Raw genomic sequence first — 19,629 nt, 5'->3', positions numbered from 1 at the left:
AGCTGATAAGCAACTTCAGCAAAGTCTCAGGATACAAAATCCATGTACAAAAATCACAAGCATTCTTATACACCAATAACAGACAAACAGAGAGCCAAATCATGAGTGAACTCCCATTCACAATTGCTTCAAAGAGAATAAAATACCTAGGAATCCAACTTACAAGGGATGTGAAGGACCTCTTCAAGGAGAACTACAAACGACTGCTCAAGGAAATAAAAGAGGATACAAACAAATGGAAGAACATTCCATGCTCATGGGTAGGAAGAATCAATATCGTGAAAATGGCCATACTGCCCAAGATAATTTATAGATTCAATGCCATCCCCATCAAGCTACCAATGACTTTCTTCACAGAATTGGAAAAACTACTTTAAAGTTCATATGGAACCAAAAAACAGCCCAGATCGCCAAGTCAATCCTAAGCCAAAAGATCAAAGCTGGAGGCATCACACTACCTGACTTCAAACTATACTACAAGGCTACAGGAACCAAAACAGCATGGTACTGGTACCAAAACAAAAATATAGATCAATGGAACAGAACAGAGCACTCAGAAATAATACCGCATATCTACAACTATCTGATCTTTGACAAATCTGACAAAAACAAGCAATGGGGAAAGGATTCCCTATTTAATAAATGGTGCTGGGAAAACTGGCTAGCCATATGGAGAAAGCTGAAACTGGATCCCTTCCTTACATCTTATACAAAAATCAATTCAAGATGGATTAAAGACTTAAATGTTAGACCTAAAACCATAAAAACCCTAGAAGAAAACCTAGGCATTACCATTCAGGACATAGGCATGGGCAAGGACTTCATGTTTAAAACACCAAAAGAAATGGCAACAAAAGCCAAAATTGACAAATGGGATCTAATTAAACTAAAGACCTTCTGCACAGCAAAAGAAACTACCATCAGAGTGAACAGGCAACCTACAAAATGGGAGAAAATTTTCACAACCTACTCATCTGACAAAGGGCTGATATCCAGAATCTACAATGAACTCAAATAAATTTACAAGAAAAAAACAAAGAACCCCATCAAAAAGTGGGCAAAGGACATGAACAGACACTTCTCAAAAGAAGACATTTATGCAGCCAAAAAACACATGAAAAAATGCTCACCATCACTGGCCATCAGAGAAATGCAAATCAAAACCACAATGAGATACCATCTCACACCAGTTAGAATGGCAATCATTAAAAAGTCAGGAAACAACAGGTGCTGGAGAGGATGTGGAGAAATAGGAACACTTTTACACTGTTGGTGGGACTGTAAACTAGTTCAACCCTTGTGGAAGTCAGTGTGGCGATTCCTCAGGGATCTAGAACTAGAAATTCCATTTGACCCAGCCATCCCATTACTGGGTATATACCCAAAGGACTATAAATCATGCTGCTATAAAGACACATGCACACGTATGTTTATTGTGGCATTATTCACAATAGCAAAGACTTGGAACCAACCCAAATATCCAACAATGATAGACTGGATTAAGAAAATGTGGCACATATACACCATGGAATACTATGCAGCCATAAAAAATGATGAGTTCATGTCCTTTGTAGGGACATGGATGAAATTGGAAATCATCATTCTCAGTAAACTATCGCAAGAACAAAAAACCAAACACCGCATATTCTCACTCATAGGTGGGAATCGAACAATGAGAACACATGGACACAGGAAGGGGAACATCACACTCTGGGGACTGTTGTGGGGTGGGGGGAGGGGGGAGGGATAGCACTGGGAGATATACCTAATGCTAGATGACGAGTTAGTGGGTGCAGCGCACCAGCATGGCACATGTATACATATGTAACTAACCTGCACATTGCACACTTGTACCCTAAAACCTAAAGTATAATAATAATAAATAAATAAATAAGATCCCAATGTTTTGAGATGTACAGATAAGTGAACATTGACTGCCTGGCTATTGGATTTTTATCTTAGAGAAAAACATGTGAGTCTTGGTGAACCAGCACTTTGGAATCAGATTACCTGAATGTGAATCACAGCCCAGTTCCTTGTGAGCTGTGTGACCCTGGTAAAGTTACTACTCATTTCTAAGCTTCGATTTTCTTATCCATAAAATGAGGATAATACTAATACCAATGACATTAGTTTGGTGTAAGAATAAAATGAGACATGTATAGAAAGAGTATTTAAAAAGAGCTCAGTTAAAATGAGCTCATATCTTGGTTTATTCCTGTACAAAAGCCTTTGTGCCCTGAATGGAGAATCGTATCACTCAGGATTCACTCAGCAAAACACACACCACTCTAAGTGTTTAAAAAACAGGCAACTTAATACCCAAAAATGGCGATCCTGATGATGGAGGAGCTGAGAAGGGCTACATTCCCTATGAAGCAAATCAGAGATCAGTGAAATGGAAGCAGCTACCATCCCCAGGCTGGAGGGACTAAGGAAGGAGGTGGTGTTCTCATAGTCTGAGGGTAGGGGACACCAGCCGATGCTGGAGCCATGGCAGCCCTGTCAACAGAGCCTGAGTGGTGGAGGGGAAGCAGCTGCTGCCTGGCACAGAAGAGAAGTAGATAGGCTCTTGCTTCCCCTTTCCTCCAGCCCCAGATCTCCCAGCAGGGCCAATCTTGGCTGACTTGAGTCTGGGAACTGCTGCCTGCAGGGGTAGCCCCACAATACTGAGCAGAGCAGGGGACTTGATCTGAAAACACAGAGGCCAAGGATTCTTGCAGGCTAAAGTCTCAGGCTTCTATTGCCTGGTTGTGGATATCTAACTACTGTGATAACTAACACAGAAAATTTGGAAGAGTCTTACTTCCCCCTGCTGCTAGACCTCTGAACAATAGCAGAGATTCACAGGTTGCTGTGCCCCAGAAGGTAGAATTTGGAAAAAGCAGTGGAAACCCCTCAAAAGCTGTAAGAGGCCTGTCTCTGGCCTTTTTCTCACATTACTTTCTAGCAAGGGCTGCTGCTTAGCAGCCAGTGCCTTCAATATCTGGGGATTTGTGGCCTGATGAGATATTCCCACCCTGCCATTTACCTGGCTAACTTCTGCAGAATTGAGTAGAGACTGAACTTCCCTGGGCCCCTATAGGTGGGTTAGGTGCCTTTGTGGCCCCTCCTGTGATACACTGATTTCCCTGCACTGAAATGCTCCATTTAGGCTTCTGTCTCCTTCCCACCAGACTGTGAGCAGGGACTTGTCTTCTTCATCCTTGCACCCCCAAGCGTTTATACTCTTGCTTCCTGTATTGAGCTAGCTACTGTGGTAGGTCCTGGGCTATGCATGTAAGTAAGAGTGCCAGCTACTAGCAACTTTTATCATAGAAGGGAGGCAGATGGGATGTATGATGTTTTAAAATTACCTATGTCTTTTGTGCTAGGGAAGTCCATTGCATGAGACTATTTAACAGGGAGAATCATCTGTCCTAGAGGGTCAGGGAAGCCCTGTAATTAGGAGTTGGCCTGACAGCAAGGTTGGGGGAATGGCATTCCAGGCAGAGGGAAGAGCAAATGTGAAGGTCTTGAGGTGGGAAAGAGCATTGAGGATTAGAGATTGAGAGCAAACGTGGCATTGCGTGGGAGCTGATGAGGTCAGCAGGACCTGTCCTCTCCTGTGTCTAAGTCTCTGCGTCCTGCCTGAGTACTTTCCACCCCCAGCTTTGTGTTGTAGTCCTGCAAGTCTGCATGTTTGTGGCTTCCACATCACACCTAGTATACATTGTTTTGTGCATAGAAGGGGCTTGTTGGATATTTGAACAAATGAATACAATTCCAGGCCCTAAAGAGTCTTTCTAGCTTTCTTGTCACATTTGTAGCTTTAGTTGCCCTGCAAGTATCAAGGAATATGAGCCCTATGGGGAAGAAGCCTGAATTTATACCATTTATGGGAAACCCTCTGCTATTTGGCATTCTGTTACTAGGAACTCGCTCTCAATCATTCTCTTCTTCACAATTGGAGTTCTGCGATAAGTAGTAGTAAGAATGGTGACCTAGGGATGCCAGAAAGATTCAGTCATCAGACCATCCTTTGCTTTTGCTTCTTTGGGATTGAGATGTGATGTGTTAAACCAGATTCCATTTGGCTCCACTCTTTCTTAGCAGTGACCTTGGGCAAGTCAGTTAACCTCTTCAGACCTTAGTTTCTCCTCTGATGTCTAGCATTAATAATATCTATGATGGTGTTAAAATGCGACCATGTATGCAAATATGTAGCATAGTGCCTGGTATTTAGTGAGCACAAAATAACTGATAGCTACTGCTTTTATTAAGACAATCACAATTACTGCCATTATTATAACGTTGGGTGCCATACATTGACCAGAACAAAGCAAAATCTGAGCAGGCTTCCGAGTTTTCCTATGCAGGCAAGTATGCCCTTTGGGTTTCTCCTTGAGACTGCCCTACACACAGGACCCTTCCTCCATGTTGTTTGACTATTAAAAAGAAGATTTGTTAATGCTTGTTTTTAGCTTTCTCTCCTTCTTTTTTTATGTGTTAAAGAGGATTTGTTTTTGTTTTCCTTTCTCACAGGAGTGATTGGGGCAGATGTGAGAGGGCACGGCCTCGTCTGTGAGGGGCAGCCAGTGACGTCACGGCTGGCTGTCATCTGTGGAACGTCTTCTTGTCACATGGGGGTGAGTCCACTGAGCACAAAGGCAAGGCCACCACACAGCAGGAGGTAGCCTGGAAGGAGACCCTGAGTGCTGGCTTCTTCACCCTTTCACGTCTTTCCTCTTTTCCCTGCCTGCCCCTTGTGCTTTGTCTAGCCAGAAGCCCAGCTCCCCACTCCACCTCCCTTGCTTACATTTGCTGGATCTTTTTTCCAGGAGCCAAATTCTTAGTAAGCATGAAAAGGATTGAGTGCTCCCTTTGACGTCATCCTGGCCAGAGAGCCCAGGCATGAATGGTGACATCTGATCCTAAGGTGACAAAGTCTAGCTCCCCCAGACTGATCTGACCCTAATGGGTAGCGGGGTCTTCTCTGCAAAGAGTGTCTGTTTTCCTTGGCCAGGGAACTCTCTCTCAATCAATATAAATCCATCTCCCTGGGAGCGTCCTGATGATCTATAGAATTAGCCTGCGTATCATGACTTCAAAAGAACACTGATAAGCAATTTTCACGTTGTTAATTTTTCTCCATGAATTAGTGGAAAGGCTTTCTCCAAGATTGCAGTTAAAATTTAGTGCCTGCCCTAAAATTTATATCTTCTTTAAATGCATGAGTCTGAAAGCATTCCATTCCGATAAGTACCCATTTCTACCATATTTTTATTTAAAAGTCATTACTCGGTTAAACTTAAATCGACAACTCTTTGGAATTTTCCCAGATAAGTATAATAGAGGGCAGAGTGGGGGAGGAGCAGGGAGATGAGCAGAGATTAGAGCGGGACACAGCCCAGGGCAGAACCAAAGCAGCTATGGAGGAAATTATGTGGGATGTGAGACTGTTTTGCAACTGTAGGGACCCCTGAGCCTTTTTACCATCAGATATTCTAATTCAGTCGATATAAATACATGTACTTATTTATCAATCCCTGCTCTTGTGCTAAACTGTGGATATAAGAATGACACCGGCTCAATGGGATGAGATGAAGTTATAACAGGTATTAGAATATAATGTAAGGCCCCCCAATGTAGATACAAATTGAACTCGTGATACTAAGCATCTGTTATGTGCCAAGCAATATGCGAGGTATTCTTGCACATGGCATCCCATTTTGTATGGCTGAGGGAGCCAGCCCGAGTGGTTTCCAGTCCCACTTCCTCAGTTTACTAAGTGTGGGCCTTTGGGCAAGGTACTTAAACTCTCTGGGCCCCAGATTCCTCATCTGCAATATGTAGAGAGTGACAGCACCTGTCAGAGTGCTGCAAGAATTAAATGAGATGATACTAAGTGCTCCACGTGCTGTAAGCACATCACAAGGGCTCACTCTTAATCACTAGGACTGTTGTTGTTACTGAGCAGAAAGCAAACAGTGGCTGACTCTGCCTGGTAGCGTATAGGGTGGTAGAATCTTCTTGAGGTGACATTCGTGCTGGACTTTAAGGAAATAGATTTCCTTCTGTTTGTCTGGGCTCTGGGCAGTCTTGAATGGAATTTTTCTAAGTTTAAAAATTGCAGCATATTTGGCCAGGCACAGTGGCTCACGCCTGTAATCCCAGCACTTTGGGAGGCCGAGGTGGGTGGATCACCTGAGGTCAAGAGTTCAAGACCAGCCTGGCCAACATGGTGAAACCCCGTCTCTACTACAAATACAAAAAATTAGCCAGGCGTGGTGGCAGGCACCTGTAATTCCAGCTGCTCGGGAGGCTGAGGCAGGAAAATCGCTTGAACCCGGAAGGCAGAGGTTGCAGCGAGCCGAGATTGCGCCATTGCACTCCAGCCTGGGCAACATGAGCGAAACTCTGTCTCAAAAATAATAATAATAATTTCAGCATATTTCTTCTGCTCAGCAGCCCTTTTGTAAGGCTCAGCTGTCCTTGAAGGGAGAGATCTGCAGAGGCCTGAGGCCTCTTTAAGCCAGAAGGCACCAGCCCAGGAGCCAGCCCTTCTTTCCCTTGATATGAGTCTATACTTGTTAGATTGTCTTCACTGAATACTGATTTAATCCTGTTTAAATTATCTCTTATTTTCACAGGGATACATCTAATCAGGCTTCTCCTGGGAGATCTGAATCTCAGGCATTTTTACCCCACTCAATTCAGATTTCTGAACAGAAGCAAATCTAAATGGATGCAAGTGTCTCTGTGATGGCCTGCTTCTCAGTCTTACTGTCTCTTAATGGAGATGAGGCTGGCTTTCCCTACCCATTTATTGTACACATTTGGGACCTAAAGTATAGAAAAGTCCAGTAATTTTCCCAAAGTCACAAAGCTTTGAAGTTCTGGAGCTAAGAACTCAAATCTAACTTCTGATTCCAAAGCTCATACTCCTCCTTGCCTCCCTGAATTGTGCATGAGGATGATGTACCCATAGAGGAATGGTGAGAGCATGGGCTTTTACATTGTCCAGAGGCAAGCTTGAACATCTGCTCATGCATGTTTTGGCCCTCTGACCTGAGTGAGCTACTTAACTTCTCTAAGCCTCAGATTCTTCATCCATCAAATTGGGGATAATGATGCCAGTCTTACAGGGTTGTTGAGTAACATGCATTATGTAGGTTTGTACCTAGCACACAGCAGACACTCAAAAATGGTGGAGATTGTTATTAAACTTTCCTAGTGATGTAAACGGCTCACATGAAGCAACTGTTTGGGCTTTAACGAGTTTGATGGGCAGCTGCAGTTGGTTGCGATGAATGAGGGCCATAAAATGCCAGTTTATGATAGCGGTGTTGTGCTGGAAATAAAGTCTCCACCCCCATCCTGCTTTGTACTTGGGAGTGGGAAGGGACCCTCTGGGCCAAGGGGATTAATCATCAGCTTTAATGTTATGTCATGAGGGCGAGACTGTGGTCATGCTGGCATGGGAAAGTGCCTTTGATCTCCTCAGGTGCTGGGAGCCCAGCAACAATAACACCTTTGTGAGGTCTAGGAGAGGTGCAGGTCTGAGGAAACACTCCCAGGGAGACTGAAGGACCCCCTTTGTTGTGGTTCTGGCAAATAAAACTGCCACTGTGAGGAAAAATTAACCAAACAGAACACAGGGACCAAAGGGGGGTGTGGGCTTTTCAAAAAGTGGTTTTCAGCATGATCTGAAGGATCCTCTTTCTTCCTGTCTGCTCACTTCTGATGTTTCCAATTTAGTAGATTGAGGCAAAATTCCCAGGAACATTTTGTGCTTGATCCAGGTTGCCTCTTTCTAGATCACCCTAAAAGAATAAATGAATGAATGAATGACCACATAAATGAGTATTGGTAAATACTTAGAAGCTTCCTACCTCCAGGTTCCTGTTGCTTCCAGGAATCTGGAGAAAAAGCCTGAGGTTGAACATAAGACATGTTAATAAGGCCTTTGATATTTTAGAAGATACAAGCATGAGCTGCACATTTATCTTCCTTGTGGATGATTTAATTAACAGGGGAAAAAATGCTGTTCTTTTTTTAACTCCATGAAAGCAGAGCTTCTTGTTCAGAGTTAATTACTACCAAGTCACCAAAACCCCAGATAATACACAGCAGGGGTTAGCCAGAGGTTGAAAAGTCATGGGGTAAGATGGAGCTGATCCTTGCCATTGCACCGACATCCTTTTCTTGAGCTGTCAGGTTGGGTTGTAACTTGGCAACTTGTCTTCCAGTTAGCATGTCAGATTGTCAGATGGGGACAGGACCCTGGGGGGTCGGGGTAGGGAGAAACACTGAGGAGGTAAGATTTGAGCAGAACAATACCTGAAGAGAGCTGGGAACTACATCTGCATCTTAAATCGCTCAGAACTGAAGTTTTTTCAGTCTTAATATAGAGATAGTGGTTCTCTATCATTGAATGGATGTGGAGACTCAAAGACTTAGGCTCATACGCTGCCCCCACCACTTACTGTGTGAATTCAAGCAGGATGCTTCATCTTTCAGTGCCTCAGTTTCTGCATCTGTTAAATGTGAGTAATAGTATTTACCCATAAAGTTTTGTTCAGGTTCAAATTAGGCCATCTTTGTAAATGACTTGGCACTGTACCTGGCATAAAATACCAAATATGATATTGTTATTAAAAATGAGTCGTTAATCACATGAACAATCCATGTGGTTATGGATTAGAATTAGAGACATCAGTATGAACTCATATCGGGGGAACCCACCCCCAATATTTCAACGTAGGTTCTTTCTATTTTCCGTAAGTGTCAGCCGGCTGAGAAGTAAAGAGAAAGAGTACAACGAGAGGAATTTTACAGCTGGGCTGCCGGGGGTGACATCACATATCGGTAGGACCATGATGCCCACCTGAGCCTTAAAGCCAGCAAATTTTATTAAGGATTTCAAAAGGGGAGGGGGTGCAAGAACAGGGAGTAGGTCACAAGATCACATGCTTCAAAGGGCAAAAAGGAGAACAAAGATCACATGCTTCTGAGGAAACAGGACAAGGGCAAATTCAGAACTACTGATAAGTGTCTATGTTCAGCTGTGCATGTATTGTCTTGATAAACATCTTAAACAACAGAAAACAGGGTTCAAGAGCAGAGAACCGATCTGACCTCAAATTTACCAGGGTGGGTTTTTTCCCCACCCTAATAAGCCTGAGGGTACTGCAGGAGACCAGAGTGTATTTCAGTCGTTATCTCAACCGCATAAGACAGACACTCCCAGAGTGGCTGTTTATAGACCTCCCCCCAGGAATGCATTCCTTCTCCAGGGTATTAATTATTAATATTCTTTGCTGGGAAAGTAATTTAGCGATATCTTCCCTACTTGCACATCTGTTTTTAGGCTCTCTGCAAGAAGAAAAATATGGCTCTTTTTGCCCGACCCCACAGGCAGTCAGACCTTATGGTTGTCTTCCTGTGTTCCCTAAAATCACTGTTATTCTGTTCTTTTTCCAGGTGCACTGATTTCATATTGTTCAAACACACATGTTTTACAATCAATTTGTACAGTTAACACAATAGTGGTCCTGAGGTGAAGTACATTCTCAGCTTATGAAGATAACAGGGTTAAGTGATTAAAGTAAAGACAGGCATAAGAAATTATAAAAGTATTAATTTGGGGAACTGATAAATGTCCATATTAAAATGAAATCTTCACAATTTATGTTCAGAGATTGAAGTAAAGATAGGCGTAAGAAATTATAAAAGTATTATTTGGGAACTGATATATGTCCATATTAAAATGAAATCTTTACAATTTATGTTCCTCTGCTGCAGCTCCAGCCAGTCCCACTGTTTGGGGTCCCTCCCTGACTTCCTGCAACAAACTCATATGTAGTTTAACATAGATGCAGATGGATGCGTATAGAAATAGTTATGGATATATATACATATACAGGTTAGTAAACACATATTTATTTCCTGGTTCTGTTAGCTGAGATGGTCTAGAAATAAGGACACCCCAAGAGCTGGTTTTTACAAGCACATAGTATCCAGATCATGGTATCTAATACCATTATCCAATACAAAGAACCAGGACTCCTTGGAGAAATAGTTGATTTTAGGATTGGAATAGGAAATATACAAGATGAGCTTGGAGCATTTGCAGTGCCAGAAAGTTAGGAAGTTCTCAACAAAAAAAGATGAGAATATGTCACAGGGAGCCAACTGTGGGAGCTCCCAGTGGCCAAAACTGGAACAACTTAAGCAGTAAAATAAAGTGTTATGAATTATAACCCAAAGTATAGCATAAATGTCCATAAGACCATACTGACATAAATTGTTTTGAATAAATAAATCATTGAAAAGAAGAGAGACATCTCCCATGCAGAAAGATTCCAAATAATTTATGTAAATGTTCCACCATCAAGGAGGTAGAGCATAACTTTCCACTCCTTAAGTGTGGGCTGCACATAGCGATTTCCTTCCACAAAATATGGTATGGAAAACAGGGGAAGAGTAATTTTACATTGGAGAAATTTGAGAAATAGTCATCCACGTGACAAGGTCAACATCAACAATGATAAGTCATGTTGATAGTACGTACCCTTGATATGATGTAATGAAAATGACACTTTGTCTCTGTTGTGTTCATCCCGCAATCCTATAAGCCCAGTCTAATTACCAGGAAAACACCAAACAGATCTTAGTTAAGGGACATCCTGTAAAATACTTGACCAGTATTTCTCAAAGCTGTCATCCAGGTCATCAAAAAACAGGGAAAGTCAGAGAAACTATCACAGCCAAGAGGAACCTAAAGAGCCATGATAACTAAATGTAATATGGTATCCTGGATGGGATCCTGGAGCAGAGAAAGAACATTAGGTAAAATCTAAGGAAATCTGAATAAAGTATGGTCTTCAGTTCATGATAATATATCAGCATCATTCACTGTGACATATATACCTGATAAGATATTAATGATAGGGGAAATGTAACTGGATGTGAGGTATATACGATCTTTACAACCATCTTATATTGTAAAACTATTCTAAAATTTAAAATTTATTTAAAAAATATTCGTTAACTATTCACTCATAAAGGAAACTTTTTTTTTTAATTTACCTGGCTAAGTGCTAAAAGTCTTCAATAAGATAAAATATCATGCCTGCCTTCAAAGAGCTCAGGCACATTGAGAAAGACAGACAAAAAAAGGAGATACTACAATACAAAATGGTAACTACTATAGTTAATGCATGGCTGGAGTGTGGTGGAAATAGGAAGAAGGGGCTGTCCCAAGTCTTGGGTAGATGAGGAGGTTTTCCTATAGGAAGAGATATTTGCAGGATCATGGCTTCCCCGCCCCCACTGAGACACTGTTCCTGCCAGCCCAGTTTCTGTAGTAGGCCCTTTCCTCAGTCTTCTCCACTTTGTTTTTCTTTGCCGTGTCCTCAAAGCCTCACAGCTGACTTCCCCTGAGGCCTGAGCAGGATGTGGGTGTGTATGAGCCCTTTGGGAGGGCACCACAGGGAGACAGCACAGCCATGTATTATGAACTGATGGTCTTATGTTACTAGCTGAGAAGAGTGGGCAAGTGGGACCAGTTTCTCTCTCATGGTCTCTTTAACAAGTGACATTGGCAAAAGTTACCAGAGGGGTGGAGTGGGATGGGATTCCACACGGTACAGTAGACCACTGTTACACCTAACAGTGAAAGTGCTGAGGTGCTGCTTAGAAAGTGCCTTGCTTCCTCTTTGTTTACCAGGACGTGTTGTCATCAGCCCTCTAGGAACCAGCATTCTCAGGACACTCTCTGTGTCAAGACTAGCTCTCAGACTGCATGTTTTGAAAACAAACTATATGTTAGGCATTGATTTGGCGAGGAGAGGGTTGATGTGGTTCAGTGGACAATGAGAGACAGACTGTGCACTCAAGAAGCTCAAGGTAGCTTGTTTTTCAAGACATTTGAGAAACATAGAAACATTGTGCTGGACTGAGTATGTTTAATATCTCTGACCCCAGGCAGTAGCACCCTAGCCTCAATCCTCATGAGGAGATGAGCAGTAATACTACTTGCTACCATCTGTTGACGGCAGACCATGTACTAAGCACCTTACTAAAACTTTGTATCATGTAAATAGCTCAGCAGTCCTACAAAGTAGGCACCATTACTGTCCCTCATTTTACAAGTTAGGAGACTGAGGCAAAGAGTGGTTAAGTGGGTCACACAATGTGTAGGAAGGCGACACTTTGAGCCCTCTAGGAGACTGACCAGAGAGTCCTTCCTCCTCCCTTTCAGCTGAATAGCTTTCCTCAAAGGCCTAGAGGAAAGGGAGAGCAGACTCAATTCAAAGGGCCAAACATGAGCAAATGTTTGAACAGACATTTCACCAAAGGAGAAATTTGAATGAAAAGCACTGGTCATTAGGGAAATGCAAATTAAAACCACAGTAAGATTCTCTACTACTCCTACTCATCTTAGAATGGCTGAAGTTGTGGTGAAGATGTGAGGAACTGTAGCTCTCACACACCACTGGTGGGAATGTCAAATGATGCAACCATTTTGGAAAATGGTTTAGCAGTTACAAAGTTAACATATTCCTACTGCGTGATCTAGCCGTTCCACTCTTACAAAAGCATGTATCCATACAAAAATTTGTACAGTAATGTTCATACCAACAAATAAAGCTTTGTAATAGTCCAGCACTGGAAACAACCCAGATATCTTTCAAGAGTGAATAGATCAACTCTTGGTGTATCAAGAGAACAAAATACTACTAAGCAGTAAAAGGGAATGAACCATAATATAAGGTACAACATGGATTAATCACACAAAATAATTATGCTGAGTGACAGAAGCCATTAATTTTTCCAGGCAACTTGCAATCTTTTGTGGAAAAGTGGGCTCAGTCCAGCTGATAGGTAGATTCCCCCTAAAGGCTTTTGTTCCTGGCCTTCTGAGATGCTTTGTTTCACCTGACTTTGCCATGTTCCTGGTGGACTTTCAGAAATATGAGGCCAGATATCCCTGCCCAGCTTTTATAGAAATGGAATGTCTGGATCACAGGGTAGATGTAAGTTTTAAGAAACTGCCAAACTGTTTTCCAAAGTCATTGCACCAGAAACAAACACAAACTTTCTTGAATAAAAAATAGTTCCATTATTTAAATTCTTGCAAAAGCAAACAAATATATAGTGACAAAAAGCAGATCAGTAGTTGCCTGGAATCACGAAATGGGCGCAATGAGGGCCAGGAGAGTAGGATCAAAAAGGGGCACAAGGAAAGATTTGGGTATGTTTATCTTGATTGTGGTAATAACTTCACTGATGTATGCTATGTCAAAACTTTCCAAATCAGACATCTTAAATATGTACAGTGTATTGAAAGCTATTAGCTCAATAATGCTTTTTAAAAACAGAAAAAAGATTGATTTTGTATCCGGAGACTTTACTGAAGTTGCTTATCAGCCTAGGGAATTTTAGGGCTGAGATGAAGGGGTTTTCTAAATATACAATTATGTCATCTGCAAACCGAGATAATTTGACTCCCTCTCTTCTTATTTGAATACGTTTATTTCTTTCTCTTGCCTGATTGCCCTGGCCAGAACTTCCAATAGTATGTTGAATAGGAGTGGTGAGAGAGGGCATCCTTGTCTTGTGCCGGTTTTCAAAGGGAATGCTTCCAGCTTTTGCCGACTCACTATGATATTGGCTGTGGGTTTGTCATAAATAGCTTCTTGTTTTGAGATATGTTCATTCAATACCTAGTTTATAGATTGTTTTTAGCATGAAGGGGTGTTGAATTTTATTGGAGGCCTTTTCTTCATCTATTGAGATAATCGTGGTTTTTGTCATTGGTTCTGTTTATATGACGGGTTATACCAATAATAGAGAGTCAAATCATGAGTGAACTCCCATTCACAATTGCTACAAAGAGAATAAAATACCTGGGTATACAACTTACAAGGGATATGAGGGAGAACTACGAACCACTGCTCAAGGAAATAAGAGAGGACACAAACAAATGGAAAAACATTCCATGCTCATGGATAGGAAGAATCAATATTGTGAAAATGGCCATACTGCTCAAAGTAATTTATAGATTCAATGCTATTCCCATCAAACTACCATTGACTTTCTTCACACAATTAGAAAAAACTACTTTAAATTTCATATGGAACCAAAAAAGAGCCTGTATAGCCAAGACAATCCTAAGCCAAAAGAACAAAGCTAGAGGCATCATGCTCCCTGACTTCAAACTCTACTACAAGGCTACAGTAACCAAAACAGTATGGTACTGGTACCAAAACAGATATGTAGACCCATGGAACAGAACAGAGGCCTCAGAAATAACACCACATATCTACAACCATCTGATCATTGACAAACCTGACAAAAACAAGGAATGGGGAAAGGATTCCCTATTTAATAAATGGTGTTGGGAAAACTGGCTAGCCATATGCAGAAAACTGAAACTGGACCCCTTCCTTTACACCTTATACAAAAATTAACTCAAGATGGATTAAAGATTTAAACATAAGACCTGAAACCATAAAAAACATAGAAGAAAACCTAGGCAGTACCATTTAGGACATAGGCATGGACAAAGACTTCATGACTAAAACACCAAAAGCAATGGCAACAAAAGCCAAAATAGACAAATGGGATCTGATTAAACTAAAGAGCTTCTGCACAGCCAAAAAAACTATCGTCAGAGTGAATGGGCAACCTACAAATTGGGAGAAAAATTTTGCAGTATCTCCATCTAACAACTGTTCAGAAATCAGTTAGAGAGCCTCTGGCCTTAGTGTCTTTGGGCTCTAACCACAGAAAAGCCACCCTTCAGACCGTGCTACGTTCTTAGAGCTGTGTTCTCTGAGTGATGTCTATTACAGCACTCTACAGCTTCCTCAGAACACCAAAGAAAACGTTCCCCAGAGGCAAAGGGTGTGGCCTGGGCCTGGGGGGCCCATGTTTCACCCAGGTCCATGAGGCACTGCACAGTATTTGTTTGTTAGAGGAGCAGAGGATGCTCAAAATCATTAGTCATTGGGAAAATGCAAGTGAAAGCCACAGTGAGATCCACTCCACACTTACTAGAATGGCTGAAGTTGTGGTGATAATGTGGGGAACTGGAACTCACATACTGCTGGCAGGAATGTCAAATGGTGCAACGACTTTGGAAAACATTTTAGCAGTTTCGTAAAACCTATGTCTACCCTGTGATCCAGACATTCCATTCCTATAAAAGCCAGGCAGGGATATCTGGCCCCATGTTTCTGGAAACCCACTAGGAACACAGCGAAGTCAGGTGAAACAAGGCATCTCAGAAGGTCAGTAACAAAAGACTTTGGGGGAATCTTACCTATCAGATGGCCTGAGTCCAGTTTTCCACAAAAGACTGCAAGTTGCCTGGAAGAATGGTGTAAGTTCTTCCTCTAGAAGTAGAGGACGAAAATGGTGCAGCTGTGTTTTAGCTCCCTCCTGATTAGCAGCATGGGTTCTTCTCCCAAGGGTACAAGGGAGTGGGGCGGTATGGGGGTGGTATATGGGAGTGGAAAGTTCTAGAGGACTGCCTTGATTAGCAGCAATGACAATAACAGCTAATATTTATTATATGTTTATCATGGTCTAAGAAATTTGGATTTTTTTAACCCTCATAATAACCTTATACAGTTGTCAGAATTATCTTACCAATTTATGGGGACTGAAACTGAGGCTCAGAGAGACAAGTGACTTATCCAAGGCTGTCTAGCTAGTAAGTCCTTTTTTTTTTTTTTTAAGACGGAGTCTTGTCGCACTCTTGCTCAGGCTGGGGTGCAGGTGCGCCATCTCGGCTTACTGCAAGCTCCGCCTCCCAGGTTCACGCCACTCTCCTGCCTCAGCCTCCTGAGTAGCTGGGACTATAGGCACCCGCCACCACGCCCGGCTAATTTTTTGTATTTTTAGTAGAGACGGGTTTTCACCGTGTTAGCCAGGATGGTCTCGATCTCCTGACCTTGTGATCCACCCGCCTAAGCCTCCCAAAGTGCTGGGATTACAGGCGTGAGCCACTGCGCCCAGCCGTAAGTCTTACAGATAGGTTTGCCACTCAGGCAGTTGGATTCCAGAGCTCAGACTCTCAACAGTAAGCAGAATGATGAGACACAGGCTGTGGGATGGGTTGACCATAAACACACGTGTTTTGTGGGAATGAGGTAGAGTGATTACACAGCAGATCTTTCCCAGAGCCTGATGAGAACTGCAAAGTTAAGGCTGGATCACAGCTAGACCGCAGTGCTTTCATTTTCCCTTTTTCCCAGTCTTCCAAATCACTTCCTTTCAAGAAGCCACCAGCCTAATGATAACAATAAAAATAAACAACATCACTTGTCAGCATCATCCCCTGGGAAGAGAGTATTTATGAGACTCCCTATTTAATCTTCCCCTGTTCCCTGCTGCGCTGTGGTCAAGTACCAAATTTGGCAATGTGAAGACATGCGGCTGACTTCCCAACTCACGAAGATGTTTTTGTATTTGGAGAGCATGATGAAAACCACATTGATTTTTTTTCCTTTTCCTATTTACCACACATCTGTTGTGTGGGTGATTCTAATATTGTGGCTGCTGAGGGTTACCTGGCAGTAACCCTCAGTAAGGGGAGAGGGTTTGTCCTTTTCCAGCAGTTTGGTGTGGATGAAATAGATGATGAGGCAGTCAAGGTGGAGCCCTAACCAAGCATTGGGTCCCGTGCCCAGTGCCTGCATGCATGAGCTCATTTAGTTCAACATACATTTAGTTCAGAGGCTTTAGTATTTATGCCTTGTTTTTCTCTTAGTTTTTCATCCTCTTCTCCTATTCTCTTTGTGTGTTCCAAATGTCTGTTTTTTCCTACGTTAATTACATTTTTATATCTTCTGAAAGTACTCTTAAGAGCTCTCAGAAGTTTGAGGTAGTTTCTACTCTTTCACTTAACCAATGGTTAGAGCCCCAGGAGAAATAACAGTGAGATCAAAGATCTCAGAAGAACCAATGGGAAGCTTTTTGAGCAATCAACACTGAAGGAATGAGATTGAAAGTCCCTTCCTAATTAACCATCAGTGGCTCCCTACTGCCAATAGAAAAAAAAAAAGTTCAGATGAGACAATGAGTGGACCTTTTGGCTGTATTCTTATGGGTTTGGGATATATTGCATTAGAATAGAACCAAAGTCTTAAATCCTGAATGAAAGTTACTGTCAGTTATACTGACAGTGATACTGTCATGTATGTTGTAAATCTATTTGTTGAAAGATAATTTACATACCGTGAAATTTATCACCTTGTATTTTTAAAACATCTAGAGAACTGAGTATAGTGATGTTTGAGAAAGAGGAGACTTACTGCCCATTTTTTAGGTTACATTTTGGAATGATACTAGTGTGTGGTCTTTATTACTTAGGGAGATAACAGAAGGATATCATACAATAGTACATTGCCATTTACTTGGATGTACCTGACACATAATAGGTGTCCGTTAAACAGTAGATATATACATGAGCATAAGGACAGACAGAAAAATACCAGTTAGCAACTGTAAAGGTTTGTTGGAGAAGAAATCGTGCCATACCTGTTTGATTTCTGTTCTCTGATGGAGTAAAAGGCTGGGCAGAGAAAGGGAGATACAGCATATAAACCACCAAGTTATTGGTCAGGCCTTAGGTTCTTTCCTTGATTAGCTGACCCTTCCCACATGCCACAGCAGCATTGGTTAAATCAGTCACACAATTTTATCTGTGCACAACCGAGTTGTCCACTGAATTATACCTCAAAGCAGGCCAAAAAAATATATATATAAAACTGATTGAAAAGCATTAAGAACAGCTAATTGCCAATTTGTATTTGGGCTGTTTAGTTGATCGTTGTAGCCTTGTGTGGCACCAGGCAAAGACTGAGCCACAATTCTGTTGGTTGAGGAAATATTTAACTGGAAGATGCTTTTGAATGAATGATCAGCTACCCAGGTACTATTTGACATAGAGCAGTCTTGGGGCTTCCATGACTTATTCTCCTATCATCTGTTTGCCTGATAAAATTACAGGTTTCCATTTAACCTTTAGCAGATATATTTGCTATGATCTTGGAAGACAGGGCATAGGTTCTCTGGAATTAAGGGACTGGCCCAGGAAACAGAAGAGGTGCCCACAGAGAAAATGGTCAGTTATTTTTATGTATGTGTGCGTTCTTCTGTGGTGTGCAGAGCACCAAATTGCTTGGACCTGTTTATTCCCATAGACTCACAGTCAAAATGGTCCTGAATATTAAATCTGATGGTTTCATTCTCCTGATAAAAATGCTTTGTCAATAAAAAATCCTTTGTCAAGTCTCCTGAATGGTAGCTAGGCATACGAGTTCCAGCATTATTGCCCCTGCCCACCTCTGATGCCATTCCGTGCTATCCCTCACCATTCATCCTGTGTTCTAGCAGGTGCATCTGCACACCCTTGTTTGAATTCCATGGAACCAGAGATGTTTGAGCATAAAGAATGGCCAGATTTTAGGCAGTTAATACTGTATATATACAATATAATGCGTAACACTGCCAGTGAAGTTTGGGGCAGCACCTGTAATCGTGCATACTAATATCTCTACAGTAAAACATATGAATATTCACACCAAACAGGTTAAATCAGCTTTAAATGGCTTGATCCATTCAGATCAGATTTTACCATCAAATGAATTGTGAAAAAACTTTTGGTATTTGAAATGCTTTGGGTTGAAGAAGTGTGGTAGACCTGTACTTGCTTTTCTTGAAAAGAGCCTGTGCTCTCTTATTCATCTGGCCTTTGGGCATGTTGTTTTCCCTGCCTGGAACGGCCACATCTCCCTCTGCTTGTTGAGTAGCATCATTACTAGAATCATCATTTCATATACTGAGGATTTACTATGTTGTTTGTTACTCCCAGCAAATTCTATGGTGGGGGGCAGGGGGGGCGGGGGGGGGCGGGGGGGTATTCTTATTGTGTTACATCCCCCCAGTGTTTAGATGAGGAAACTGAAGCTTGGAGAGGTCACAGAGCTAGGAAGAGGTAGAGCTGAGGTTGAACCAAAGTATGGAGACAACAAACCTTGGGTTCTTAGTTACTACACTGTCCGGGTGTGCGTCTTCCCCAAAGGTCTAGTTCAGGTGTCACCTCCCTAAGGCCCTCTTCCCTTCCTCCACCATGTTTAATAGATTATGACTCCTCTGGGCCTTCACAGCTCTTTATACATAGCTGTGGTGCACTGCTTGTCATTCTCTGTCTTTCCCATGAGCCTGAACTCCTTGAGTAGTTGGGGAAAAATATCTACTTCAGTGTTTTATCTCTAGGGCATAGAGTAGGTAGTCAACACATAGTTTATAATTAAGTTAGTTTAAAGTGATACGGTAACAGATAACAATTTGTATCATCATTAAAATAAATAGTAAACACCAAATCACAAGTTCAAGGATGTAAAATTTGGATTTACAAAAGAAAAAGAAATACTCAGAAAAAAAAAAAGGCTGTTCATTTTTATGTATGGTATGTAAAGAAGAGGAATTTGGGGACAACAGTTCAAGAATGGGCAAGGAACACATTTATACTTAAAAATTATGACAGCTAGGATTTATTAAATACTTAACATGTGCCAGTTTCTCTGCTAGGCATTCTGTGTATAGACTTTCTAATCCTCACAGCAAATA

General features: G+C 41.8%; 1 protein-coding gene across 11 annotated transcripts in view; it reads left to right on the top strand.

Annotated features, from left to right (window-relative positions):
* Positions 1-19,629, top strand: part of FGGY (FGGY carbohydrate kinase domain containing) — a 464,965-nt gene that overhangs the window by 258,100 nt on the left and 187,236 nt on the right. For all 11 annotated transcript variants that reach the window (XM_054485483.2, XM_054485541.2, XM_054485491.2 and 8 more), the window contains one exon: positions 4,525-4,628. In XM_054485483.2, coding sequence (XP_054341458.1) covers positions 4,525-4,628 — 104 coding nt within the window. The remainder of the gene's footprint in view (positions 1-4,524; positions 4,629-19,629) is intronic.

Source organism: Pongo pygmaeus, chromosome 1, assembly GCF_028885625.2.
Source record: "Pongo pygmaeus isolate AG05252 chromosome 1, NHGRI_mPonPyg2-v2.0_pri, whole genome shotgun sequence".
Lineage (NCBI taxonomy): Eukaryota > Metazoa > Chordata > Mammalia > Primates > Hominidae > Pongo > Pongo pygmaeus.
This window is presented reverse-complemented; position numbering and strand designations above follow the sequence as displayed.